The sequence below is a fragment of the Aspergillus lucknowensis genome, assembly GCF_044049455.1.
Source record: "Aspergillus lucknowensis strain CBS 449.75 chromosome Unknown BJX67scaffold_61, whole genome shotgun sequence".
NCBI classification, from domain to species: Eukaryota; Fungi; Ascomycota; class Eurotiomycetes; order Eurotiales; family Aspergillaceae; genus Aspergillus; species Aspergillus lucknowensis.
The window spans coordinates 108,721-133,871 of NW_027263605.1; the positions used below are offsets into that span (position 1 = coordinate 108,721).

Sequence of the window (25,151 nt, forward strand, 5' to 3'; positions counted from 1 at the left end):
GACAACATAGCTATCGTAACAATTCATTAATACCCTATCATTCTATGTCTAGTCTAGCTCGCAACGGAACGGTGATTCAGTCATGCAATAGTGTCCGGCTGCGGCCGTCGCATAAAAGGAATCCTGGGCTTCGGCGGCCACTTGCTGGAATAGCTGTGCCAATCGAAGGGCACTGAAAAGGCATGTTTTCCTGATCCAACCCAGGTCACTCGGTTGGCCTCCTGTGTGGACCGCTCACTGTCACTGGGCAAAGTCACCAAAGCCCGGGAATTGGGTGGAACCAGAAGCTCCATCGTAAAGAGATCCTTCTCACGTTGTATAGCCCATCGGCACTCCATCCGCCCGTATGATGTCTCGTACACTGCCTCCGCCGAGTCGATCGTGCCACCAGGGATCGGTTGCACTTTGACATCCTTCCAGCCGGCAGAGAGTGGGCTTACACCAGCCACAGTAGTGTGAAGCCAGTCGATAATCGATCCTAGGGCATAATGATTGAAACTGGTCATCTCCCCTGGGTTGATCGACCCGTCTGGAAGCATGCTGTCCCACCTTTCCCACACCGTTGTTGCCCCCATTGAAATGGGATACATCCACGAGGGACAGCTCTTCTCCAGCAACATGCGGTAAGCAATCTGTGGATGCCCACCCTTGGTCAAAGCATGGGCAATGATCGGAGTCCCTGCAAATCCTGTAGCCACCCGGAATTTTGCCAAGCGCACCAGGTCAACAAGACGATCAGCGGCAGCCACCACCTGGTCAGTTGTAGCATGGAGGTCGAACATGATTGCAAGACTGAGAGCCGTCTGGCTATCACCGACCAGGAGACCTGACTGTGCAATATACTTGAATTGAAATTTGGCCTTCAACTGTTCAGACTGTTCATTAAACCTTCTGGCGTCTTCGGCCTCTCCCAAGATAGCACTAATCTGCGACATCAGGAACGTGACGCGCACAAGGTAAGCATCCGCCACGAGGGTCCCATTTGTCCGTGCATCTCCGGGTTCAACGGGCGGTGCGGTAGGGTCAAGCCAATCACCCAATTGCCAGATTTGAGGATCCCATAGGCCATCGGGTCCACGCTGGATGCCTCTATCAATCCACGCCAACATACTCCTATATTGGCGGCGCAGGATATCAACATCTCCGTACGAGAGATACAAAGCCCATGGCCCCAGGATAACAACATCATCCCATTCTGCCTGCGGAGTTGGTGGCCATAGTTCGTCACTGATGACGTTGGGGACGACAAATGGAGGTACGCAGCCGTCCTTTCCATCGTTCAGCTGCTCCACAGCTACATCTTGAAGCCACCCGCCCAGCATACCGGCTGTGTTATAAAGGAAATTGGCAGATGGACCGAATATTTGAATATCTCCTGTCCAACCAAAACGCTCGTCACGTTGAGGGCAGTCTGTTGGTATGGAAACAAAATTGCCGCGCATACTCCACCAAGCGTTTTGATGAAGCTGGTTGACCATGGGGTGTGAGCAAGAAAACCAACCAGTCCGAGTCAAGTCTGTATGCATCACCAGTGCCGTCAAATTGGAAGACAATGGGCCATCCCGCTCCTCGTCCCAGCCTTCGACTTGGACATACCGGAACCCATGAAATGTATACTGTGGCGACCAGTCGACTAGATTCGTACCGGCACAGATAATTTCGTCGGTGCATTTTGCGTAGCGCAAAGGGCGAACCCCGAGTTCACCGTGCTCTAACACTTCGGCGTGTTTGAGGATGACACGAGCCCCGCTGGGTTTTTTTACTGAATGGATGCGCAGCCGACCGACCAAATTCTGGCCAAAATCAACAATAGTCTTTCCGGAAGGGGATTTTTGGACCGAGACAGGTTTGATTTCTTCCGTGATGCGGACCGGGGGAGCATCTGGCGCAACCAGCACCGCAGTTGGAAATGCAACCTCTTCAACGGGAGCCCAGGTTGAGGCGTCGCCATTCCCGTCGGCGTAGCCGTTCCACGCAAGGTTTTCTTCTCGAGCATCGTAAACTTCACCGTCGTAGAGCTCGCTGCTCAGGATTGCGCTTGGCTGGCAGGTCCACGAGCGATCCGTAACCAGAGAAAAGGGCTCTGGTTTCGACTCAAATTGAATCTCTAACTGGGCAAGAGCAGCCAGCCTGTCGCCGTACAGCTGCCTTCGCCCGCCCCGAAAGCCCAAACGTGTCGCATACCACCCCTCTCCAACTTCAACCGCGATAACATTTGCGCCCTCACCATGAAGCAGAGATGTAACATCGAACGTCTGATAGTTCAGTCGATAGCGATAACTTGTCCAACCTGGAGCCAAGCAATGGTCGCCAACCTCATGGCCATTGACGAAGGCTCGATATATCCCCAAGCTAGTAATGTAAAGTCGCGCCCGGTCGACGGTTCCCTTTCCCACTAGAGTGAAAGATCTTCGGAATCTCACCGGTCGTAGCGGCCCGTCAACAGCACCCCTTCTCGGCTCAGCAATAGGGAGGGCGGTCCAGTCATCGCGAGTGAGCAGCGCACACTCAACAACTGTCCAGGGTGACCATTCAGTCGGCTCGACCTCGGAGCTGTCCTCGCCGCGACCAAACGCACGGACTCGGACGCGAGCGCTTTCCCTCGACTTCAGCGGCGTGCTTGGCCATGGCACCAGAACGGAGGCGTCGCTGCCCACAGAGTACTCCTCTGTTTCATGATTCTGTGTGCGCCGGATCTGAATTTCGTACGCAGCCTGCCGCCAGTTGCGAGGACAGTTGTCGGCAGTGGCCAAAAACCGCCAAGAGAGCCGTGGGGTCGCAGTTCCGACACCAAAGCCAGTGGGATGTTGCTCAACGGTAGGGGCCTCAAGGGATAATTGGCCCACCATCGTAACGCGAGAGGGGAAGTTCTGACTTTGGATGGACAAGGACGAGCCTTTCCCCCTCTGCCATCTTTATACCACCTGGGTGCCACTCCGAGCAAAGCCCGCACCGTGGTGGTCGGGGAAAGGCACGCCGAGAGATGGAGCCTTCCATGAGAGGAGCTTCTGCGGCGAACTCGTGTCGCTGCGGCGTTCTCAGCTGTCGATTGGCCTGTCGCCGCCTCTCCCGAAGATCTCCGCCTGGGGTCTGTCCTTGCGCAGAGTCCAGACTTGAGAGCGAAATCTCGCCTCACAATCTCCAAGTGACTCGCATATGACTCGCACGCTTCCCCATGGGGCGCATATAGAGCAGTGCCAATGCCCAGAGGCTCTCCTTCTCGGGTCATTGTAACCCGGCCGCTCGGCTATCGGCCACGAGTATAATAAATCCCACTCCTTTCCCCTCGAAGGGAACGCGAGTAATCCAGACCAACCATCAGATCGCCTTCAGCTGCTACAAAATGGTATCGTCTTATGTCGTGCTCATTGCTTCGGTTGTTGCGCTGGGAGGATTTGCATATGGGGTAGACTCTGGTTCGTCTGAAGCTCCGGCCATCTTCGAGATTTTCACGGCTCATGCGATTCCAGGGATTATCGCAACCACTTTGGGACATGATACATTCAAGCACGCGATGCTGGGCCCGACAGGGACAAATGCACCCTTGACAGGTATGTGGCAGTCCGCTGTTTTCCAATTATGATTGATTCCGTGTACAGGTGCTATCGTTTCGCTTTATAACGTTGGCCAGGCTATTGGCACATTTGGTGCAGGGTACTCGGCCAACAGATTCAGCAGACGATGGACCATCTGCGGCAGCGCAGTAATTGGTATGTTCCCCAGGCACTCCCATGGATACATCCCGATAATCAGGTCTTAACGGAACGGCCGTTCATGTTCAGCCATCATCGGTGCAGTCCTTCAGAGCGCCGCCGTGAATCCGGGAATGATGATTGCTGGAAGATTCTTCGCAGGAGTTGGATGTGGTATAATCCTTACGGTTGTACCCATATACATTGCTGAAGTTAGCCCGCCCGAAAAGCGTGGGATGATCGTTGGATTGCAAGGCTTCATGATTTCCATCGGCTTCTTTGCGGCGAACTGGATTGGATACGGCGGCGCATTTGCGAATGGTGATGCTCAATGGCGGATCCCCTTAGCTATGCAGATTCCAGTTCCCCTGGCGTTGGCAGTTGGATGCTGCTTGATCCCCTATAGCCCGAGGTGGCGTACGTTCCCCTGATAACCCGATTTGGCTTGGGTAGTGCCGCTAACAGCATCATAGTCGTCCAGCAGGAGCGTTATGAGGAAGCCCAAGCGGTCCTTGAGATGATACATGCCACAACCGGGGATGACGACCGAGCATTGCGAGAGCTCGGCGAAATTCGAAGTCAGATTCAAGTGGAAGCCACACAAGTCACGAATTTCGGAGTTGCCGTCACAAGCCTACTTTCCCGCAAATACCTTCACCGTACATGGATGGCATGCTTCATCCTGGTCATGGGTCAATTCAGCGGTTCATCAGTCATCCAAAACTACCAGAGTAGCTTCTACGAAGCCGTTGGGTTTACTGGGAGGACCTCACTGCTCATCAGTGGCATATACGGTATCATGGGTGTTCTAGGCCAGCTGATATACCTGTTCTGTGCAGCGGACAAGTGGCCTCGCACCCGGACACTTTGGGTTGGCTCTTTGTTCCTATCGGCCATGATTGCCATCTGTATGGCCCTGTCGGCCATATACGGAAGCGAAAGCAACAGCAATTTGAGCGGTGCTCGAGCGGCAATCGCCATGATCTTCATCTACTCGTGCGGGTACGCAGTCTTCTTCAACGCTACTATCTGGGTCGTGCCTTCCGAACTGTTCCCGTTCTTCCTGCGCTCAACCGGAATGGGTCTGGCGGTTTTCTCCAAGTCGGTCGCAGCCATCGTTCTATCGCAGATCACGCCCACTGCAATGGAGAATGTTGGCTGGAGATACTACGCCCTTTTCATTGCTACCAACTTCGGAGCTGCTTTCGTGTACTTCTTCTTGCTTCCTGAAACAAGTGGCAAGACGCTGGAAGAGATTGCCGAGTTATTCGGAGATACTATCGCAAAGGAGACATCGAGCAAGCTAGGCGGTCAAGTTGACGTAGAGAAGGCTTCTAATCCTGTGCATGTCGAAAAAGCCGTCTGAACGCGATAAGTGCCTTCGCACAAGATAGGGTTGCTTCAGGGAAACCAGTATCAAGATTGTCTTGCTTGAGAAAATCGCCACTATAAAAACGAAGTAGGAGAAGTCGCTGTGTATATAAGGTTGCAAGTAGCATTTACGTCGGAGCTGTTTGATTTGTTTCATCGTCTCCATCCAATAACCAGCTGAGCGCACTATTGACAAGCGCTTCTCCGGTGATGTCTTGGTTATGTAGCAATCGTGTGAGGTCATCCTGATGGCCCAACTCCTTCCATACATCACCTGCCTCATCATTTCCGCTCTCGGAAGCCGTGAGAAATTCAATACTGGTAGGGAGAGGAGCAGGCGTGGCATTACCAGAGCCGGACTTGCGATCTGCAGCCACGGTAAATGCTCCGGGTTCAGCAGACTGGGAAGGCGCGCGTTGCCTCTCGGAGAGAGTTGACGAGTGTTCGGTGAGGAAGCGAGCCATCCAGTTGTCGAGCACAAATGGATCCGACATAGAATCCCTGCAAGAATTCTGAAATGTCCGCAGATGCGTGGACTATATTTTCATGTTAGCAAGACCATAACTTGGAGAAACGTGCCGAGCTGCGCAAGGAACGCACATAGTGTTCTACTATGGGCCAATACGATTTCAGCGTCATCAAATACTGAAAGTTCGACACCAAGCGCTGGCGTGTCACGGAAAGCTCGCGGTAGTCTTCGCTAAACAAAAGGGTATGAAGGTGGACACAAGAGCTGACGACAGCAATATGCCCGTAGATAAAGTAGTCTAACTCGCAATGCTTGATGTTCATAGAGTATTGCAAGATTGATGACACAGCAGCTGCGCTCTCTTTACACTTTACAGCTCGGTCAGGTCTTAGATTCCGTGTGGCTCTCGCATCCAGAAACGGAAAAAAGAGCATCTGCTGAAAATGGAAGAATCCAATATGCATAGCTAGATATATCTGGCCGAGACGTTGCCCGGCGAGAACCATCAGATTGTCGACACCCCACGTCAACCTTGGTGGTAAATTCGCCGCCCACCGGTTCAGTGCAGCTTCTAGCTTGACAGCATGGGTGTAATAGTCGTCAAACGATATCATGTTACGGCTCAGCTGCCGCATCAGCGTATTTATCTTGGCGAAGGTACCGAGCGTACGCGCCATCTGAGCCCACATGTCGCAGCGAGATGCGTCGGGAACGTAGGTCCCGTCCAACAACTCAGCACTAGCGGTACGAAACGTGGCATCATCGATTTTCGGAAGATAATCTGGTCTGTCTGGCAAGCTCACAGGTTCCATTGCCATGTCCCATGCTGACCAGTGGCTGGCCACATGAATGGACAGCCAGCTCCGCCGATACTCTTCCTGATATACGGCACTCGGGTTGTCACTCAGCGACAGCCTTTCAGCGTGCAGCCGAGCCAGGCCAATGTATATGTGTTTGCCGTCAATGTTTCCCTCCCCACTAAAATAATACCCGACCAAAAGGAACGCTTGAACTGTCGCCAGGCTCGGGGAAATCATGTACTGCTGGCAGAGGCGAAGTGCTTCGGCAGCGAAAACCTTCCCACGGTCGCAAGGCGACGTGTCATCGAAGACTGGGTTGTTGGAAAACCTGTGCTGCCGTCGTTACTAATGCTGAGGACTTCCAAGGTTCGCGGGTCAACCATTACCTTGCGGCCAATGCACACATAGCGTAGATATGGATGGTGGGGGCAGTACCCTCATTGAGGCGACGCAGAAAGGACGGCTCGTGAAATATGGTATGTGGAATATCGTGGATATAGCGGAAGTAGATATGGACCAGCTCAACACATACTTCCTGAGAAACGAGGGGTCCAGGCTCAGCCACTCCAACGTGCACCTCACGTTTATTCAAGGTGAGAGGGCCCGAGTCGAGATTCAGACTACACGGTGTCGAAAGGGAGCGACAAAGCTGGCAAGCTTCTCCCCTGGTCGTTGGAATACATCGGCGCTTGCGAGTGCTGTGGAAAACGCGTCTCTTCAGTTCTCAGCTCTCCAACCGTGGTGAGAGAGCACCTACCGGCAGGTGGCACAGGCCCCAGCTCTCGCTCTCCTCGACGCATTGTTTGACATGACATGGATGGCAACGCCCAGGCCATGCTAGTCATTGACGGATTGCATCAGACAGTGACGAGCTTCAAGGTGGGAAGAGTGTGTTGCTCCTTCCGGTGCCTGAGTGGGAAGCTTGGATGAGCTGCCCAGGTGCACACTCCTCCCTGATTGCGTCATAGTTAATGTCTTCACGTGATGATGACTAATCCCATATCGTGCCCTGTTGCTGTCTGAGCGAGAGAAAGGAGCAACTGACCTCACGATTGCGAAGGTTGGTCGGCGCTGTTACTCCTCTGGAATTAGATTGTCGAGTCCTGTGGCCACCATCGGCCAGGTTACAGTAGAATTTGCTCACTGGAGGAGGGGTTGTTTCCCATGCTCAGTACTGATATATATTTTTTTCCAGCCCGAACAGGCAGTCCATACACACAGTATACCAGTGGAATCTCCTCCCCTTTCCATCCACCCATCTCCCCGCAGCACCTCGACCCGGTCAAGCCAAATACAGGGGAAAAGGGACGAACAATCCATCGCCTCATCTGCTGGGAGTCAAATTATGCGTCTGTGATGTCTTATTCAGCTAATATCGCGAAATGTCGCGTCCAAACAGCCGATTCAGCATCCAACGGACGGCGACTCGTAGCTTATTGCGCCAACTGATTGTCATTGTCAAATATGCGGAATTCCACACAAGCCAGGCTCTTCGTCCAGTCAGTTTATGGGGGAAGTATTTCCCATCCTCGTCCGGCAGTTGCATCAGAGCCTTCGCGTCTCCGATATATGCGAGTGTCCCCATGTTGCGGAAGGAAAAGCCAGGTGATGTCGCGAGATCGCCGTGGTTCAGACGCGTCGCCAGCCATTTTGCTTCCTGTGATGTCGCCTGTGCCGTGGCTGGAGGCGACCCCGTTTCGGGCATTGCATTGTCTCCAAGCGCGAACACATCTTGGAGGACGGCCGTGGCACCCGTCTCGTTTTGGAGTTGCACGCGGAGGTGACCATCCACGAGAAGGGCACCCGTCCGTGGTGCTTTCTTGTAGGTCCAAGGACCCTGGGGTATCTTTCCTGGCCCCGAAGGACCATTCTTCATGACCGCCGATGCTGTCGGGAACACGTCCACATCGCAAAGGGACTCACTGACAAACTCATTCACAGCATTGCCTGTTGCCCAGACGCACAATCCGACCCCAACTTGCCCTTCTTCCTTGGTGGTGAGGGTTAAACATCCTCTGGGGTCCATCTCGTATGGCGGATCAGTGCCGGGCGCGCCCCAACGGAGGTCCTGGATGTGGTGGGAAGTGCGCACGTCGATGCCCTCTTTCTTCATTGTGTCCATGGCGTAACGGGATAACGATTCGTCAAACATGGACAGAACCTGAGGCGCGACATCATACAGAGAGATTCGCGGTAGACCGTCCAAAGCTGGGTATAGGGTGATGAGGTCAGACGCGATGAAATCCCGCAATGCCGCTGCCAGCTCTGTACCTGTAGGCCCAGCGCCGACAATGGCGAAGTGCAGTAAATACCGGCGCATCTCTGGACTGGTGGTGGGCAAGATGGCCAATTCGAAGCATTCCCGGACCCGTCGTCGGACACGACGTGAGTCGCCAATATCTCGGAAGAATATCGCATTATCTCTCACTCCCGGCGTCTTGAACGTCCTGCTGATGGCGCCAACCGAGATGATCAGCTTATCGTAGGAAATCTCAAACGGCTCGCCTTTTTCCCACTTCTTCGTCTGCCTGAAACCATTCTCCTCATCTGTATGGGTTTGGGTGACACCCCCTTTGACGACCGTGGGTTCGCAGAGTACAGTCTTGCGATTCAGATCAAGAACACGCGCTGCAGCTTGGACGAAATTGACGTCGACCTTAGGGTCCCGTACAGGCTCGACGATATGTGAGAAATCCAAGTCCCCCCCAGCAGTGCTCGTCAGGAGCGGCGTGAAAACAAAGTAAGAGCGCGGAGAGATCACAAGAGGGGCGAAACGCTTTGGCGACAGCTTCCGAGACACTGTGTAGCCTCCCCAGCCTGACCCTAAGATGACAACGCGCTCTTTGCCTTCGCGAGGCCGTTGCAGGATATCGGTGCTCAGCGTCCTCACGAGGCGCCACCTCGGGGGAGGGAGAGCTGGGACCGTTCTGACGAGGGACCTCATCATGTAAACTGGCTGCAGCCCATGTTGGTCAATTCGAAACTCTTGCACCGGTCATATTTGTCTCCAGGTCGGAGGCTAGGCTCGAGGATACTTGAACACATTATGACCTCATCACCTCGGCCTCCGCTCCACCTCAACCGAATATACTCAGGAGTACGATAAACAAAGTAGATATTATTTCCCCTCGCTTGACTTGATCGTTGACGGATTTGTGAGCAATCGTGCTCTGGGTCGCTCGGCTCGGATGGACGACGCTCGATCTGCAGCGGCGCTGTGCTCTCCAGCCACCCTTCAGCCCTGCTGTCGCGTCAGCGGGAAGTCAAGATGTGTTCTCACTGCTCACACCCGAAATTCCATCGTGAATCAACCCTCTTTGCCACCTCAGATGATGAAAGCTTTGCCGAGAAACCGCGTCTCTCTGCCGGTATGCAGCAACGCGATTTCCTCTCCTGTCGCCTCCTTCAGCACAAAGGCAACACGAGCCAACCAGACTTTTCCGCTTCGTGACGGTCGCATTCTCGGATACGCTGAGTACGGCTGTCCGACTGGATTTCCTCTGCTCTATCTTCACGGCTTCCCCTCCTCACGCCTTGAGGCCAGCGGCCTGGATGCGCTTGCACGACGCAGGGGTCTCCGCATCATCTCGCCAGATCGACCGGGCTACGGGCTCTCCACCTTTCAGCCAAACAGGTGCATCATGGACTGGCCAGGGGATGTGCAATCGCTCGTGGATCACCTCTGCATTCCTCGGTTTGCCGTTCTGGGGGGATCTGGCGGCGGTCCTTATTCACTTGCCTGTGCTCACGCATTGCCGCCTGAGAGGCTATCTGCCGTCGGCATTCTGGCAGGGGCGGGGCCGTGGGAAGCAGGACACGTCTCGGCAGCACGTCGGCTCATTTCCCTGGCGGCAACGCACACACCGACGGCCCTGGGGGTATTGATTGATGGACTGGTAGGTGTTTCGCGCTGGGCCGCGAACACGGGGCCTGTTGCTAGGTGGTTGGACAACTGGCTTGAGAAACAGGAGACCGCAGAGAAGAGCGACAAGTCGACGAGGGAACGGCGCGAGGAGATCCTGGGAATGCTGTTTGAAGCATTCCCCCAAGGGTCTGCCGCTACTGTACAAGAAGCTGTTCTCCTGTCGCATGACTGGGGATTTCGGTTGGAGGACATCACGTACAACAAGGTGCAGATCTGGCACGGCGAGAAAGATGCGAACGCGCCGATAGAGATGATACGGTATATGGCCGCGCGGCTTCCTCACTGCGATCTGCGTGAGTTTGAGGGCGAGACTCATTATACGTTAAGCCGCCATTTGGAAGAGATCATCTCTGAGCTTGTTCCAGAGAAGCTCTTACAGCAGCATTCGACAACCCCATGACGCCGCGTGTGTAGCTATTCCCAATCTCCGTTCCTATATTGGTTTCCATACCTCTGTATCATACCTTCTGCAAACTACTCTCGACTCTCCCGATGAAATAACAAGCTTCGTTGTGATTGGCTTCTCCGACTACTCTCTACATAACATTTCCTCTCCTCTCATAGGCGATAAGCCACTTCAATATCTGGCGGTCGCTCCACCGCCTAGAGCTTGCCAGCGAGGAAGCTGACAGCTTCGGGGACATTAACGAGGTAGCTGAAGTGAGCAGCGGTGATGATCAGAGTCCCATCACACACCATGTCCCCAAGAGCGCAGAAAATCTTGGTCTTGTCAGACGGGAAACCCGGGATGGCGCCACCATCCTGCTTGTTCCTGGTGTCTCCGAAGAGAACGACTCCCTTGATCTGGTCCTGGACCTCAGAGGAAAGAGAGGAGATGGAGGCGTGCATGACAGCGGTTCCTTGGCTGTGAGCGCTACCTTAGCAATCGGTTCTCCCTTTCCCACAAACGGAGTATCTGGCTCACCTGTATCCACCGGCCACAATGGTGGTATTAGGGCATTTGGTATGAGCCAGCTCAAAGAGCTCGACGGCTTCGTCGATTGCGTCCTGGTTAGTTCCTTGGGGAAGGAAGTTCGAGGCAAGGTCTGCCTTGTAAGCCGGGGCAACGCCCTGGCAGGCAACCTGGCCAGGCTTTCTGAGTTTCAGGCCGTTACAGACCCCGGGGCCGGTCGAGATGCCCTACGCTATTAGTGTTTGCCCAGTGTCACTGAGAGGGGGGGTACGATAACGTACAAGGTAATCCGGCTCGGTCGAGGCACGGGCGAAAATGAAGGTAACATCTTTACAGTCGCCGTCACGAAGCTCGTTCCCCCCCAAGACTGGGGCTAGGGTTAGCTGATGCTCTGGAATAGAGCGTTTGACCTACGCTGGCGTTCGTCCAGGGTGACTGGACTGGCCGCGGCCAGTGCAGCAAGTAAGGAGACTGCAAGCTGGAGCTTCATCTTGTCCGCCGCAAATAAAGGTATTCGAAGTCACTTGGTATGCTGAGACTGTTCTGGTCTGCGGTCTCGCTGCGGTGAGAATTGGAAATCAGGATTCTGCGCCCTCTCTTTATACTCCCGGCCCAAGCCCTCGGCAGTGAAAGGAGTTTAATGAAGCCGGTACTTGGTCCCCGACTTTCTCCATGTTTCTTCTCCAGATCTCTGCACTAGGGGAGGATCCCTCGGTATTCGGAGGCTCTGCCCTGCATAGTCTCAAACTGGGACCTGTTCCAGGAAATCCTCGTGACGAGCAAAGCGCCAGAAATCGGAGCCAGTGCCCTTTGCCGTTTCGCCAATTCGCCATTCGAAACCCTGATCTGCAGAAAAGCCCAATTTCTGCTCCACTTGTAACGGGGTGGGAGAGTTTCACTCAATTTGTGCTGCAGCTTGGCGAGGGCCTCTTCATTTGCTGGGCATTTATCTCGACGGATTCGAATGCGTGAACCGAGGGATAAGCGTAAGTGCCGTGTTGGCAGGTTCGATTTGAATCGTGGAGGAGGACGAGGTCGGGGCCCCGCGTTTCAAACTACCGTGCTTGGGTCGCGGCAGCTGCGGAATTTCAGGCCCCGGCAGTGGGAGGTCGATTCTGAACATGAGATGCCAATCTCATCCCTAATCTTATGCCTTTTAAGCTCATGATCTTCTGTGGATCTCCGTCCACCGACCTCAGACCAGAAGCTATTCGCACAGGCCAGAGTATATCTATCGCCTAGGGTGTTTGGAGTGTCGACAATCCTTGCGCAGGGTGATTACTTCGGAGCTAACAAGACGGTCGGTGCAGGCGTCGGCATTGCAAGAGACTATAGAACACTCTATCAACGGATGATCAATCATCGCATCCGAGCATAAGAAAGCGGCACATTCACAAGGTCTCCCTTTCTGTTTGAGTTGAGATCCCACTGTTGGTCCGCCACCTTGGACATGGCAAGATGAAAACGAGGAGCTTCTCATGAGCCAGTCGTGGGAAACCATGTACATTAGATATGCCATCTAATCGGATATGGATGCTGAACTCTCAAACCCTCATCACGGTTGGTCACCCCTTTTCCCCCAAGCTTGGTCGACAGGATGCTCGCCAGTGAACTTGCCAGTAACGTATCCCCACACGCGATGCACCACACCTAAACATCGTCTTCCTAGCACCAGATCGCATGCCCGAAGGCCCACCCGCAGCTAAAGGCTATGTTGACGTCTATGCCGCGTTCAGTCAAACCAGTCGCATACCAGAGAACGAATTGAGAAAGGAAACTAGCTCTGGAAGACGTTGCCTGTCATATCGAGTAAATATGTAAAATCAGAGGCGCCCGAGTGATGCCCGAGGCTGCATTATTACAGGTATACATAGCAGAAGGGTCCGCCGGTGGTATCAAGGAGCTCCCGAATCGTCCTGTCTGGCGCCAACACGTTGAAATACTGCATGTCGTCCAGAGTCGCATCGGGAGCGTCGGCGTCCCCAGAGAGCACAGTCGAGCCTCCAACAACCAAAGTGCGGTCATCAGGGTCGAGATTTTGCCAGGTCCAGAAAACGCGGTCGATGGCGGCGTGGTGGAGGTAGAAGGCCGGGTCGCCGGGGGAAGCGAAGAAGTCCTAAGCAATGTCAGTATCAGAGAACCTTGAATACAAACAAAAACTTACACCAGCAGGATCACCGCTAATGGTGTAGTGGCCGCCGCCATGGATGCCCAGGTACCCGGTTGCGAAGTCTCCCTGCATGCGGTTCTGGAAGGCCACGATGTCCGTGTAGTTCTCGATCAAGTCGACGACGTGGTCAACGGTCGTCCAGGAGGCAGAGTCTACGTTGATATCGCGACGCAAGCAGCGAGGGTTGTATTCCAAGCCAGTCCCGTTTTGGGGTTTCAGGCCGGGGATGTGGAGGGTGACTGCCAGGGGGCCGAGGTTCACAGTGAAGCTGTCAGATGCGTCAGTGAGAGTCATGACGTTGCAGGAAGCTGTAAAACGCACTCCTTGAAGGGACCGGAGGTCACACAGCCGCCACCATGACCTGGCTTGAGGATGATACCAGTTCCGGCTTCGGGCCCCTCGTGGGGGATATAAGAGCCATCCCCAGACATGCTGTACTCGGAGCCATCGAAGATCGGAGAGTTGAGGGGGTCGTCTGCGTATTTCCCCCAGGACCAGTACGGCTGGTACCCCTTGTATCCGCACTCACTGCGAAGGGCTTGCTCGTAGGCCCAGGTGTAGTAACGATGCCATGTCAGAAAGTTACCCTAAGGCTATCAGCTTCATATAACCTGTGTTGCCAACGCTGGGGGGCTGACCGTTCCATGGATGAACATGGTCTGGTTGATGTGGACGGCAACGAAGTCGTCGAAGCGAGAACGCGCACCAGGAGCGAAGGAGGGATCGATTTGTGATGGCTTGTCGATCAAGCATTGCACCGCATCGATGTACTCCTTGCGTTCCCGTTTGGAGAGTGCTCCCCTGCATGCGACGATTAGCGATACTCTGGAGAAGTTGGCACCTCTGGTCCTACCATTCGCGACGGATCGCAGCATTGAGAGGGGTACAATTGCTCTCGGAGTTTTGGGGCTTTGTGTATTGATACTGCACCTGGTTTGCCAGGGCCTTGCCCGCGAGGACGTCCCAGTCATCGATGTCGGTGGTCGCTGTCGCTTGAGGGATGGCAGCCAGAGCTGCCACGACGGCAGTGAGTGAGAAACGCATGTGGACTCGCCTCTGGGAGGGAACGCGGAAGAAGAAGAGAAGGGAAGGGAGGAGGAGGGTTAAAGCTGTCGAGGACATCAAGAGAAAGACAGGAAGGATCGTCGCAAAAGGCAGGGATGTTTTAAACGGCCGAGCTTTTACCTCTTCTGATTCTCTCCGAGCCACGAGGACCGTTGGGATCTCGGTTGATTTCATTTCAGGCTTTGCCGTGAGCTGCCATCGCGTGGGCAATCAAGACACAGCGAATGGGGGCAGCCTCGTCCAGACTTCGAGGGCTTCGGACCTTTGGTGCATCCTGGGTGGGGAGACGACAGTGGCGCCAGGCACGGCGATGTGACTTGACTCGTAAGAGCCACCGTCAATGTGCATTGCTCATTTGGATGGACCTTGGTCGCCACAATCTCCCAGTCGGCTCGAACTCATATCAACCCTAAATGTCGGGAAGGGAGCAAGGCGGGGAGACGGAGGCTGCCCGGAAGGTTGGGGAAGGGCCGTCGCCTCCAAGCCATTCGCGTGGACAAGGAATGGGGATGAATTTCTCTTTTTTTTTTCCGGCAGTGGACGGTGCTCCGTCTCGTGTTGAGACTCGGCCGGGCGATTGACAGGGTTCGAGATTGAGCTCATCTCGATCTTATTATCCAGCAGGGACTTGAATCTTGGCGTCCTTCGCTGCTCAGCCCGATTTAGCCGGCCTTGCTGAGTTTTCACTCTTCATCGAACGGACGGTGAGGCGAGATGAGCTTTGATTGAGGCATTCACTGGTGAGTCTCCAGATTCTCCAGTCTCCCAAATTTCTCGAATCGGCCTGATCTCTGCCGGGGTGAAACTTGTCCTCGCCATTCTCCAGGCGAACATGCAGCGATCAGCAGTGAGAGGCAATCCCAAGCCCCTCACGGTTAGGGCATGCACATCTCCCACGCAAATCAGGCACTCCGCCGCCTCGCCCAAAATCTGGAGGGGAAGAAAAGGAAACCCTTCGTGCGCCTTGCGGAGTAGCGCGAAAGAAGGTTTGGCCAGCTGTTCTTGGCCGCCGTGACTGTTTCACGCTGAAATCTTCTTGCGCGGCCAGTGAACCCTTGGCCTGGGACGGAAAGAGACCCGAAAAGGCTGCTGCAGCGGAAATTGAAGCGATCCGCCGGTGAGAGGGCCATCAAGCATTCTTCCGTTTGAGGTACTTTTCCGAAGCTTGACAAGGCCTGTGGAGAATACCCGGATCAGCACAGTCCATTGCCTTCCAAGTCGCTCTGGCCTCAGATCCGAGACTCCGCACATCGTGAGTGTGCTGGCGGGCTTCCCAGTTGCATTGTTCGCATTCGGACTGCTTGGCAGCTCTTCCTTCGTTCAACGCTGTGCAAAGCCACAACAAACATAATGACAATTTACCACCTTGGTTTCATCGATCTGGCTCTTTCTGCTTGCGCTCCAGCATCCTCTTCATCCACCGTGGCTTTCTGTGACGGGAGGAAAATTATATTGCCGTGGGACGGGTGAACGGACGAAGGCCCATTCCTCGCTGTCTGTGCATGTTTCACCTGGACAGGGATTCCGGAAGAAGAGCCACCATGCGATGTTGACCCGGGTTTGTCGTGGTCTCTCTAAAGTGATTCCTAACCAGGTCGGCGGTGCGTGTTTCTCACGCTGCGAGTCTCGTCACAAACTCAAATCCAGACGATCTCCATTCTCGAAGCGTCCAGGACTCCCTGCATGCTGCACCCTGACCTTTCCTCTCTTCAGGCATAGTCGCGAGGACCGGCCTCGAGAATTTCCAGAAAAAACTTAACTCCAGTGAACCCTAACGCCGTTTCCTGCACGATCTGCGCGGAGTGTCTTGTCCTGCGGTCTTTTGTGGCCACCAGACATGAACCCTGGGCCCGTATAAAGAAGGATCTGTCGCGGCGTCTTGATATACCCCTCCTTTTGGAACCCTTGGCTTCTGTTTCACTCTCTGCTGGTCGTCCATCCTCACAACCCAACCCATGCGGCGACAATGGCAGTGTTGGTAACCCGACAATCCATGCCTCCTCTCGACCCAGAGGAGATCGACTTCTCAACCAATGCCCCTCGAATTCTCGCCATAGTGGGCGCATTAACGGGGATTTCGGGTCTCATGGTGCTCTTGAGGTGTTATGTGCGGATCTTCGTCTTGCGGCGCTTCTACACCGAAGACGCCATCATGGTCGTTTGCCTCGTAGGTGGATTCGCAACCCCCGTCTCCCTGGCAGGGGAGGCCTGTCATTCACTCCCGTCGTTCTGCCTGCTGATATCCCGCTCCATTAGGCCTGCGCAGCGACTGTCCTGGGCTTCTTCGTCCGCGAAACCAAGCATGGGTTGGGCCAGTACAGCGCCGCAATCTCCTACAACAACGACAACGGGGAACTTGCGCGGTGGTTCTGGTGGCATGCCATCGTCATCGTGGCTGGCATCAGTCTCGTCAAGATCTCCATCGGCTTTTTCCTCCTCCGTTTCACCGCGCAGAAGAAGTGGCTAAAGATCTTCATCATCGGGTCAATTGGTATGCTTGCCACTTTCCCTCTGGAGCACGGCCGCGGGCTGACGTCCGCAGTATTCCTTGTTCTGTTCACCCTTGCCTCCCTGGGTACGCTGATCTTCCAGTGTCTCCCTGTTCAGGCTGCATGGGACTTCTCGCTTCAAGGGAAGGAGGGGACAAAGTGCTATGGAACGGGGACATACCTGAAGATTGGGCGATTCAACAGTGGTATGGACGTCCATTCTCTTCACCAGAAAACTTCCCACTGACACAGCCAGCCATCAACATCATCACGGACTTTCTCTACGCCACGCTGCCCGTGTTCATGTTCTACAACATCCAGGTCAACCGTCGGACCAAGGCCTCTCTTATGTGCATCTTAAGTCTGGGATACTTGTAAGTAGTGAAGAGGCCTTACTCGTATTACCCGGCTAAGAGATGACAGTGCCTGTGCAGCCGCAATCGTCAAGGCCGTTTACCAGGGCCAGGTTTTCAAGCAGCCAGAGGTGAACCGGTATGCCTTGCCCTTGTTCCTCTAGCAAAGCAAGCGACTAACCACTCCAGTAATGCGGATTATCACATTTGGAATGAGTGAGGCCCCTCTTTTTTTCGCCTTCCCATCCTGTCCCAAGGCTAATACGTGGTCCCTTTAGCGTCGAACTCAACGTTGGAATCATCGCAGCCTGCTTCCCAACCATCAAACCCCTCGTCAAGAGCGTAATCGGCAGCACCCGCGCCCTAACAGGCTACGGCTCCCGCAGTCGCAAACGCACCGGCGACGCCTACTACGGCCCTTCGAGTCACGTCCTGAACACGATTCATCGCAGCAGGCAGGACCCCGAGGACCAGAAATACCACGTCCAGATCCACGCGAACCACCCATCGCTCTCTGGCTCCGACGGCGGCAGCGAAGAGAACCTCGCCGCGCACCGACGAGCAAGCCCTATAAATGCGCGGATTGTGCAGACTACAGAGGTGATTGTGCATTCTGAGGAGAGCAGTGAGATGGGGCCGTCGGGGATTGGGCCGCGGCGGATGGTGGAAGACCGGATATGACGGTCTGGCTGTGTCTGTAATTTCTATTCATTTGATGACTATACCCGGAGACAGGAGGGACTGTACTTAGATCTACGCTGCTATAGAACTGTATATGTAATGAGTAATGATGCGAACGGTGCTCTGTTTACGTACCGCTGCTCTGCTGACTCTCCGTGTCGCGTAGCGGACACCACGCCGAGGGAAGACATTATTGCGAAACAGACTGGGGGTCTGGACACCTGACGGGGGCCAGATATATATCAGCATGCGCTGACAGGTCAGCAGCGACGACTTTGCAATTGTCGAATGCCAACTCGATCTCTCTGTGTAACACTCCCCTGCCTTCAGACCGATGATGTTTCCAGACTGGGAGCACCCTCGCCAGCAGACAGGCAACGGCGTCACACTCACATATTACTTTCACCAAGACATTGGGGAGGTTGTCCAATGCGGCGGCATCTTCGGCTCGATCGACTTGAACCCATCGATGATCCCGCATGATTTGCAAACGCCCGGGTAGCTGAGGTCACTCAATCGTCGATTCTGGCGAGTCTGTTTGCCTGCCGTGTGGAGTGATGGGCCTGAGCAGGAATCGTGCCCAGGGTGCTCTCAGCCCCGACACTCAGGGGCGCGCTGGCCCCCATTTCTGGCCCCTGTGCCATATTTAGTGAAGGATCTCTCCTTGAAATGAATTGATGCCCGAGAATCCAGAGTTTAGCCGCCTTCAGGGCTCTCACAGAATTGGTCTCTTCAAATCTCTCCAAGCACCGCTAATCTTCTTTCGACCAAGGCCTAAGGGATGAAACGCCAAAATGGAGGGTTGGAATTAATGATGGCCTCGGATTTGCGGAGTCTCGAAGCACACGCACGCCATCTTCGGCCTGGCCGCGCCAACTGTCTGGACATGCGGCTCGTGTTGAAAGGTCCGGATCAACGAGCACATCTCCCTGCCAAAGTTGGAGGAAAAGGGATTCATGCGCTGACTTTACCCCCAAATAACCTCATTTCGGAATGACCGGTGCGACCCGCTCAATGGCGTCCACACCATGCGGTGGAAATTTCTCCATAGACAAGATTTTGCAGCTCGCCGTGCCAGGGAGGACAACGCGCAGGGGGATATGGGCTTCCAACGCTGAGGAACTGGAGCGAGAGCGGGAAGAAGGCTGTGCGCGCTCGCTGATAGCTCGGGAAAGTGGCTGTTGGGGAAGTGTTGGTCTCCAGGGCTGAGTCTTCATTGTTCATCAGCCCGTCCCGTCATGGAGCGTTAACTGGTGACGTCCTCGGCACCCTTCGACATCCTGCCACAAGATTTCCAGTGTCTTCCTTTTTTCGATGGGGAGCGCAGAGGTATTCCCGAGGTCGGGTTCCAAGATTATTTCCTATCTCTTGACGAGTTGTTCAGCTGGCTCCTGCGCTCCTTCGCTCCACCGGAACGGATCGCCTGCCAGATCGCCCAGCGACACGAACCATCCGTGGAGGTCTGTTTGCCCCGCACGTCCTTTCCATCCGGTTGCGAAGAATGCTTCAAAGAAGACTCCTGAAATAATTCAAATCAGAAGTCAGACGCCAGTGGTGATACACATTGTTCTGCACCCCAGGTTCCAATCAGCTGATAAGTCTGTTCCAACATCCGTAAGCTGACTCGAGTCGAGGATCGAGGTCTGCGGCACAACAGCCTCATCTCCAGTCATCCGCTGAATCCTTCGATTGTGCGGCCGAAGGAAGAAGACCTGGCCAGGCCAGTACAATAGATACAATGGACGCAGATCATTCGCTCTCAATGTTACGATCCATGCATGGCCGAAAGCATGGCTTCGGGTCGAGAGTCGCAGCCCCGCACAGAGGGGATGGTTCTTTTATCTTCTGCTCCAGTCGCAATCCTCGACGATCTTGTGCGACACACTTGGAGCTGATAGACGAAGATGACCCAGCTTACCGGAGTCGGAGTATATTCAGATATTGGTGATGCCATTCCCTGGTTCCATGTCTGATGTCCAGTCGCCTACTGCGCAGCGCCAACAACGGCTTTGACGTGGGGACCTGGCTGGCTGCTTATGCAGCCAGCTGCACACACGACAAGGAAACGGAAATTCGCCGCTGTCAAGCACCCAAGAATGCGTCTAAGTGTAATTTTTGCATGCGAACCATTCCATCGTCCCGACTTGGCTCTGTGTGGATGACATTCGGCTCTTCTTTCTTGCTATCTAGCTGCCGGTGCATCCGGCAGAGAGGATGGCAGCGCTCTATCATTGCTTGCCGGCGGCCCCAGTAGCCTGCTCAGTGAGAAAGGGCTACATTTTGGCCCACTCCACTAACGCATCAACCTGACATGCTCGCCTGTTTCGCCTCCACGGGCTACCAAACGTTGGCGTTAGTCCGGACCTAGCCACGTCAGAGTGCCACCAAGGAATACTGATCCCGTTTTTTTGGGGAACCCCAGTTCAATCAAGGCTGGCTGTAAAGTAACCAGGCGGCGAACGAACGCTTCGCACATGTTGACAAACTGAGGAAGGTAGAATCACTCTGCCCCTTGCTCAACTCGGGAGAACATGCGAGGGGTAAGAGTCCCTGGCCTTTTGACAGAGTAGGGTGTCCTTGCCAAGTAGTGCACACTTGGTTCTCCCAGTGGTGTCCAAGAAATGGGCCCTCTATCCGGCCGGTTGGAGCCTGGGTGCAACAGTTGGTGAATTGCCTGGTCGATCTGGAGGGCATCCATGCAACCCGCTCCACTGGATTTGAATGTGGCCCGGCCAGATGTGGAACCAGCATATGAACCAGGATGTTCTCGTGAAAAAGCGGTTCTTGGGACGGCTTCAGCTGCTGAGAAACTCTCTCGGCACAGCGCACTATCATGCATGAAGCCAATACGAATCCTCATAGACCGAAGATGACGTCTGACTGGGCTGCAAGATGGTGCTCTTTTGGAGAACGCAGAATCAGCCAACATGACATTGGCGTGGACGCAGGTGCGGCGCAGGGGGGGGGGGGGCCGGATTAAATACCAGGACCGTCCGGGGTTCCACGACCGTGATGAGTAGCCTTTGTCACAAAGCCCAATCGTCGAACGATTTTCCTACCTTTGAAAATGTCGAGCAACTCAAACATTGATATGCCAGTCACGAAAGGATTGCCGGGTGACAGGCACAACGCAACCCCCCGATACAACGGAAGCGTTGAACAACTCCGACATGAAGAATATCCCAGCCTCGAGGACGTGATTTACCTCGACCATGCTGGATCAACGGTATATGCTCGGTCCATGATTCAGTCATATGCCAGTGATCTGCAAGCCAACCTGTATGGCAATCCTCATTCCGACAACACACCGTCTCGGATATCTGGTGCTCGTGTAGACGAGATTCGGGTACAGCTTCTCCGGTTCTTCGGAGCGGATCCTAGCGGTTTCGACATTATTTTCACAGCAAACGCCACAGCTTCCATCAAGCTCGTGGGCGAGTGCATGTCGCACTCTACACCGTCACGCCAGGCGTCTCTCCTCCTCAGGCGCGGCTTTCATTACGTCTACCACCAGGACTCACACACAAGCCTAGTTGGGCTGCGGGAGATAGCTAGCAGGGGAAGCCTCTGTTTGCTGGGTGACTCTGCTGTAGAAAGCTGGATTGAACAAAGAAGTTACAACCCAAAGGCTGCTACCCTCTTCGCTTATCCTGGCCAGAGTAATATGACCGGTCGGCGTACCCCTCGAACATGGTGAGCACTTAGGCCTCTCAGGCCCTACTGCATTTACTGACTTGTGTAGGGCGGGAAGAATCCGTAGAAACCACAGAGATACGTATACCCTATGGGATGCCGCTGCTCTTGCCTCTACCTCCCCCTTGGATCTCTCGGATGCCGAATCCGCTCCTGACTTCACTGCCGTCTCGCTGTACAAGATATTCGGATTTCCTGATGTCGGTTGTTTGATCGTACGCAAGGCTGCAGCTGGCGCTCTTCAGCAACGACGGTATTTTGGTGGAGGAACTGTCGACATGGTCATTAACTCTCCTTCACTCAACCGGAATGCCTGGCATGCCCTCAAAACGGATTCCTTACATGACGCGCTGGAAGATGGGACACTGAACTTCCACTCAATCGCGGCAATATCGCACGCCATCTCAACTCATCGCCGCCTATTCCGGAGCATGAGCGACATTTCTTCTCACTGCGCATTCTTGAGTGCGCAATTATATAGACAATTAGCTTCCCTTCGCCACTCCAACAAAAATCCCCTCTGCCGGATCTACACCGGCTCGGAGCAACATGGATTTGGGAATCCGTCTCTTCAAGGGCCGATCATCGCTCTGTCCGTCCTTGACCCATCGGGAAACATCCATGGATACGCAGACGTCGAGCGTGAAGCGGACAACGAGAGGATATATCTCCGCAGCGGAAGCGTCTGCAACCCCGGAGGCATGGCGTACCTAGGCTGGGTACAGATGGAAGATATGAAAGCGGCCTGGAAGGCCGGACATCGATGCTCAAACCCAATACAAGAGGTGTATGGGCAAACTACTGGGATCGTGCGGGTCAGTTTAGGGGCGATGAGCACCAAGGCGGATATCGATGGGTTTGTCGAGTGGTTGAGCCGAAGGTACATCGATTGGGACATCAGTGCGTCATGTTCGGAGAAACCTCGCGAGTCTGAATGTTCTATAGAGATGACAAATGCGGGAAGAAGTAGGCCGGGCCCATCCTTGGGAAGCATGGTGAAGGGATTTTTTAGCCGAATGCGGCGGATTTTGTGTTGAGTGCGAGGTAGCTACCTGGTCAGTGGTAATAATCAGATATAGGAAATGTAACAGGGAACGGTGCAGACCTTAATTATGTATCCCTCAACAACAATCCTCCATCCACTGCGCCAGTTCTTGCCTGACAACTCAGTCATGGCGTAATCTCTGCAACAATGTCGTGATCTTGCTCTCAAAGTGAATATTTTAGAGTTTGCCGAGAGACGTTGACTCGGGTGCGTTGGCGTCTCGGTCACTGATACGAGACAGACATGATCAACCGAACCGTTGCAAGGGCAGCAGCCTCACATGATGTCCGTGCACCGCACAAGTCGTTCCAAACTTGGATTTCAGGGATTCCAAGCTGGGGACGAAGTTTCCAGACACGAGAAGTGCCTGGCTTCGCGTCGAATACAGGGAGAGAGCCCAGCATCGCAGGCGGAGTTCAAAGACAGATTTAGTGACCGGGACTCTTCCTCTGCATGACGCTATACTGAGCAGTATCAGCAAGAAAGACGTAGAATGAAAGCACAGAATTTGCAACTGGCATGGTGGGAGGATGGCAGTCTGGGGAAGGCCGTCCGTGTTGTCTGCCCTGGGTCACATGACCACGATAAGGTAGCTACACAGCTTAGTAATCCAAAAGCGAGGCTTGTGAGGAAGGAGTGACCTCTCGCCTGCAAGCATCACTTGTACCTACTTTGGGAAGGCGCGGTGGTGTCCACGGGTGAGGTCCCGAGGTCCTCGGAATATTCTTCTGTCCACCGTCAAACAGGCTCGCTCTTCAAGTTCAGCTTCAGCTCAACAAACGTCCCGGCCGAATGCTGTGAATTCAAGAAAGCGAGAGCCGTCTCTGAACCGCCTGTGTTTTGCAATGGGGGTGGTCTTGTCTGAGACTTTGCACTCCAACTACTGCTTTTGCTTGTCCTGATAGACTTGTGTTGCAGGAGAATTCCTTCATCACATGGACTGTATCTTCTCCCATGGACAGGCGGCCATTATCGCATACCATTGACTGTTACTGCCTTCGTCAAACCGGCATTACCCTGATGCTTCTTAGTCTCCCCGTTCTCCTGCATGTTGCGAATCTTGCAGAGCTTATGTCTGTTGGATGTGTTCTCTCCCCGTTCATCTGCCCTTCCGCCGGCCTCGGAAATCCTCGAGCGGTGGAGGCTCTGAGAAGGAGAAGCCTGATATAGATGTGAATTCTATAGCGCAATCATAATAGGTAGTCGTAAGATAAAGCCCAGTTATTAGAAAAGATGATCAAACGCCACCCCAATGGCCGGTCTGATTAATCCTCTCGACAGCCTTCTTCAAATCCTCCATATAGATCTGATGGCGTCTCCCTCTCAGCGCCACCGGAAGAACAGGATACACCGTCCTCGTCCACGCCACAATAGCCAAGTACGCCGCTTGACTCGCCAGCGTAGGGTAGAGATTATACTCCCTCCTCAACCTCTCCGGTAGCCAGTTCACCGTCAGGATTCGTGCCAGCGGGAGCGTCCACGCCATACCCATCGGCAAATTCCGTGGGTATAGCAAATCCTTCGCCAGGCTCCTTGCCATATCCGTCACCTCCAGCGTGGCGATATTATAATCCCAGTACTCCCAGAATTCCTCCAGAGTCTTCGGCCACATCTCCGGCGGCATGCGCAGCGAGGTCCCAAAGACGGCACTCTCGCGCAGTAAATTCTCCATCTCGGCCCGGTCCATCCGCCCAAAGAATGTCTCGCGCACAAAGATAATAGAGACAAAGAGCGTCGCGGCCGTCCATTTATGCAGTTCCGGGTCGTCGGCTGTATAATCGTCCCCCTTTACGCGGGAGTGGTATCGATGGATAACACTGAAAATCGCCTTCTTTTCCTCTTCCGTCCCACACACCGCGACGTTCAGGAACCGCGCGGTATTCCGCAGGCGCTGCGGGATTCGCTCGGCGAAGGAAGAATGCTTGTAGCTTCCCTTTGCGAGCGCTGGGTGTGCGAACTGGCAGAGGATGGCGACTTGGCCGCCGAGCAGGTAGATGTCGTTTTCGACGACGTCGCGGAGGGCTTTGGGTTCAGCGATGGTGGGGTAGATGCTGATGTCCTTCGCCTTGAGAGATTCTTTTTCGGTCATCTTGGTTGTACGGTGGACATCTCATCAAAGAAGGCGCGTAATGTCTTTTATGATCCCTTTAATTTGAAGAGAACGGCATCGACGGACCGAGGCCGCCATTACGATCTGCTGACCTGAAGTTATGAATGTTATTGGCGTGGATGGAAATTGGAGATCGTGGAGGGGCGAGAGCGAGTCAGAAATTCGATTCATGACATGTGAATCTTCAACTTTTTTCTCCAGCCGATGCGGGGAAATCCAGGAACCGCCATCAATCTCTCCCTTCACACGAGGAACCCTTCCATGCAAACATCGGTCCCTCAAGCCCAGATCCGCTATCGTAATGGAACCCCTGCCTTTGTACGAGCCCCAAGGCTGGAGCTCTTTTTCACATCCCATAGTCTCCTGGTGGCTGAG

General features: G+C 54.2%; 10 protein-coding genes across 10 annotated transcripts; 4 read left to right on the forward strand and 6 right to left on the reverse strand.

Annotated features, from left to right (window-relative positions):
- Nucleotides 1-31: 31 nt before the first annotated feature.
- Nucleotides 32-3,275, reverse strand: BJX67DRAFT_289726 (bacterial alpha-L-rhamnosidase-domain-containing protein). Its single transcript, XM_071026781.1, has one exon. It carries the CDS (start codon nt 2,847-2,849, stop codon nt 81-83), a length of 2,769 nt encoding a protein of 922 aa, XP_070881793.1. The 5' UTR covers nt 2,850-3,275; the 3' UTR covers nt 32-80.
- On the forward strand, nt 3,097-5,185 carry BJX67DRAFT_289701 (sugar porter family MFS transporter). Its single transcript, XM_071026780.1, has 5 exons — nt 3,097-3,416; nt 3,471-3,551; nt 3,600-3,710; nt 3,783-4,109; nt 4,166-5,185. Exons 1-5 carry the CDS (start codon nt 3,344-3,346, stop codon nt 5,056-5,058), a joined length of 1,485 nt encoding a protein of 494 aa, XP_070881794.1. The 5' UTR covers nt 3,097-3,343; the 3' UTR covers nt 5,059-5,185.
- Nucleotides 5,186-5,191: 6 nt separating this feature from the next.
- On the reverse strand, nt 5,192-7,142 carry BJX67DRAFT_375037 (putative C6 transcription factor; the record flags this gene model as incomplete). Its single annotated transcript, XM_071031638.1, has 4 exons — nt 5,192-5,599; nt 5,664-6,660; nt 6,737-7,030; nt 7,090-7,142. 4 exons carry the CDS (start codon nt 7,140-7,142, stop codon nt 5,192-5,194), a joined length of 1,752 nt encoding a protein of 583 aa, XP_070881795.1.
- Nucleotides 7,143-7,686: 544 nt separating this feature from the next.
- BJX67DRAFT_391080 (putative pyridine nucleotide-disulfide oxidoreductase) lies at nt 7,687-9,400 on the reverse strand. The gene has a single exon (XM_071034716.1). The coding sequence runs from the start codon at nt 9,277-9,279 to the stop codon at nt 7,702-7,704; it is 1,578 nt and encodes a 525-aa protein (XP_070881796.1). The 5' UTR covers nt 9,280-9,400; the 3' UTR covers nt 7,687-7,701.
- On the forward strand, nt 9,279-10,892 carry BJX67DRAFT_365573 (alpha/beta fold hydrolase). Its single transcript, XM_071030283.1, has one exon. The coding sequence runs from the start codon at nt 9,521-9,523 to the stop codon at nt 10,655-10,657; it is 1,137 nt and encodes a 378-aa protein (XP_070881797.1). The 5' UTR covers nt 9,279-9,520; the 3' UTR covers nt 10,658-10,892.
- Nucleotides 10,726-11,745, reverse strand: BJX67DRAFT_391084 (putative cutinase 1). Its single transcript, XM_071034717.1, has 4 exons — nt 11,585-11,745; nt 11,452-11,537; nt 11,183-11,397; nt 10,726-11,122 (listed from the first exon to the last, which is right to left on the reverse strand). Exons 1-4 carry the CDS (start codon nt 11,658-11,660, stop codon nt 10,861-10,863), a joined length of 639 nt encoding a protein of 212 aa, XP_070881798.1. The 5' UTR covers nt 11,661-11,745; the 3' UTR covers nt 10,726-10,860.
- A 1,283-nt stretch (nt 11,746-13,028) lies between these two features.
- On the reverse strand, nt 13,029-14,384 carry BJX67DRAFT_385294 (tyrosinase family protein; the record flags this gene model as incomplete). Its single annotated transcript, XM_071033829.1, has 5 exons — nt 13,029-13,286; nt 13,335-13,608; nt 13,662-13,927; nt 13,979-14,141; nt 14,194-14,384. The coding sequence occupies 5 exons, from the start codon at nt 14,382-14,384 to the stop codon at nt 13,029-13,031; spliced, it is 1,152 nt and encodes a 383-aa protein (XP_070881799.1).
- A 2,014-nt stretch (nt 14,385-16,398) lies between these two features.
- Nucleotides 16,399-17,928, forward strand: BJX67DRAFT_375042 (uncharacterized protein; the record flags this gene model as incomplete). Its single annotated transcript, XM_071031639.1, has 7 exons — nt 16,399-16,572; nt 16,662-16,896; nt 16,948-17,100; nt 17,151-17,268; nt 17,318-17,386; nt 17,437-17,463; nt 17,526-17,928. The coding sequence occupies 7 exons, from the start codon at nt 16,399-16,401 to the stop codon at nt 17,926-17,928; spliced, it is 1,179 nt and encodes a 392-aa protein (XP_070881800.1).
- A 2,340-nt stretch (nt 17,929-20,268) lies between these two features.
- Nucleotides 20,269-22,786, forward strand: BJX67DRAFT_391090 (pyridoxal phosphate-dependent transferase). The gene is made up of 3 exons (XM_071034718.1): nt 20,269-20,944; nt 21,052-21,621; nt 21,671-22,786. The coding sequence occupies exons 1-3, from the start codon at nt 20,856-20,858 to the stop codon at nt 22,656-22,658; spliced, it is 1,647 nt and encodes a 548-aa protein (XP_070881801.1). The 5' UTR covers nt 20,269-20,855; the 3' UTR covers nt 22,659-22,786.
- Nucleotides 22,787-23,735: 949 nt separating this feature from the next.
- Nucleotides 23,736-24,976, reverse strand: BJX67DRAFT_289822 (oxygenase MpaB family protein). Its single transcript, XM_071026784.1, has one exon. It carries the CDS (start codon nt 24,753-24,755, stop codon nt 23,904-23,906), a length of 852 nt encoding a protein of 283 aa, XP_070881802.1. The 5' UTR covers nt 24,756-24,976; the 3' UTR covers nt 23,736-23,903.
- Between the last annotated feature and the right edge of the window lie 175 nt (nt 24,977-25,151).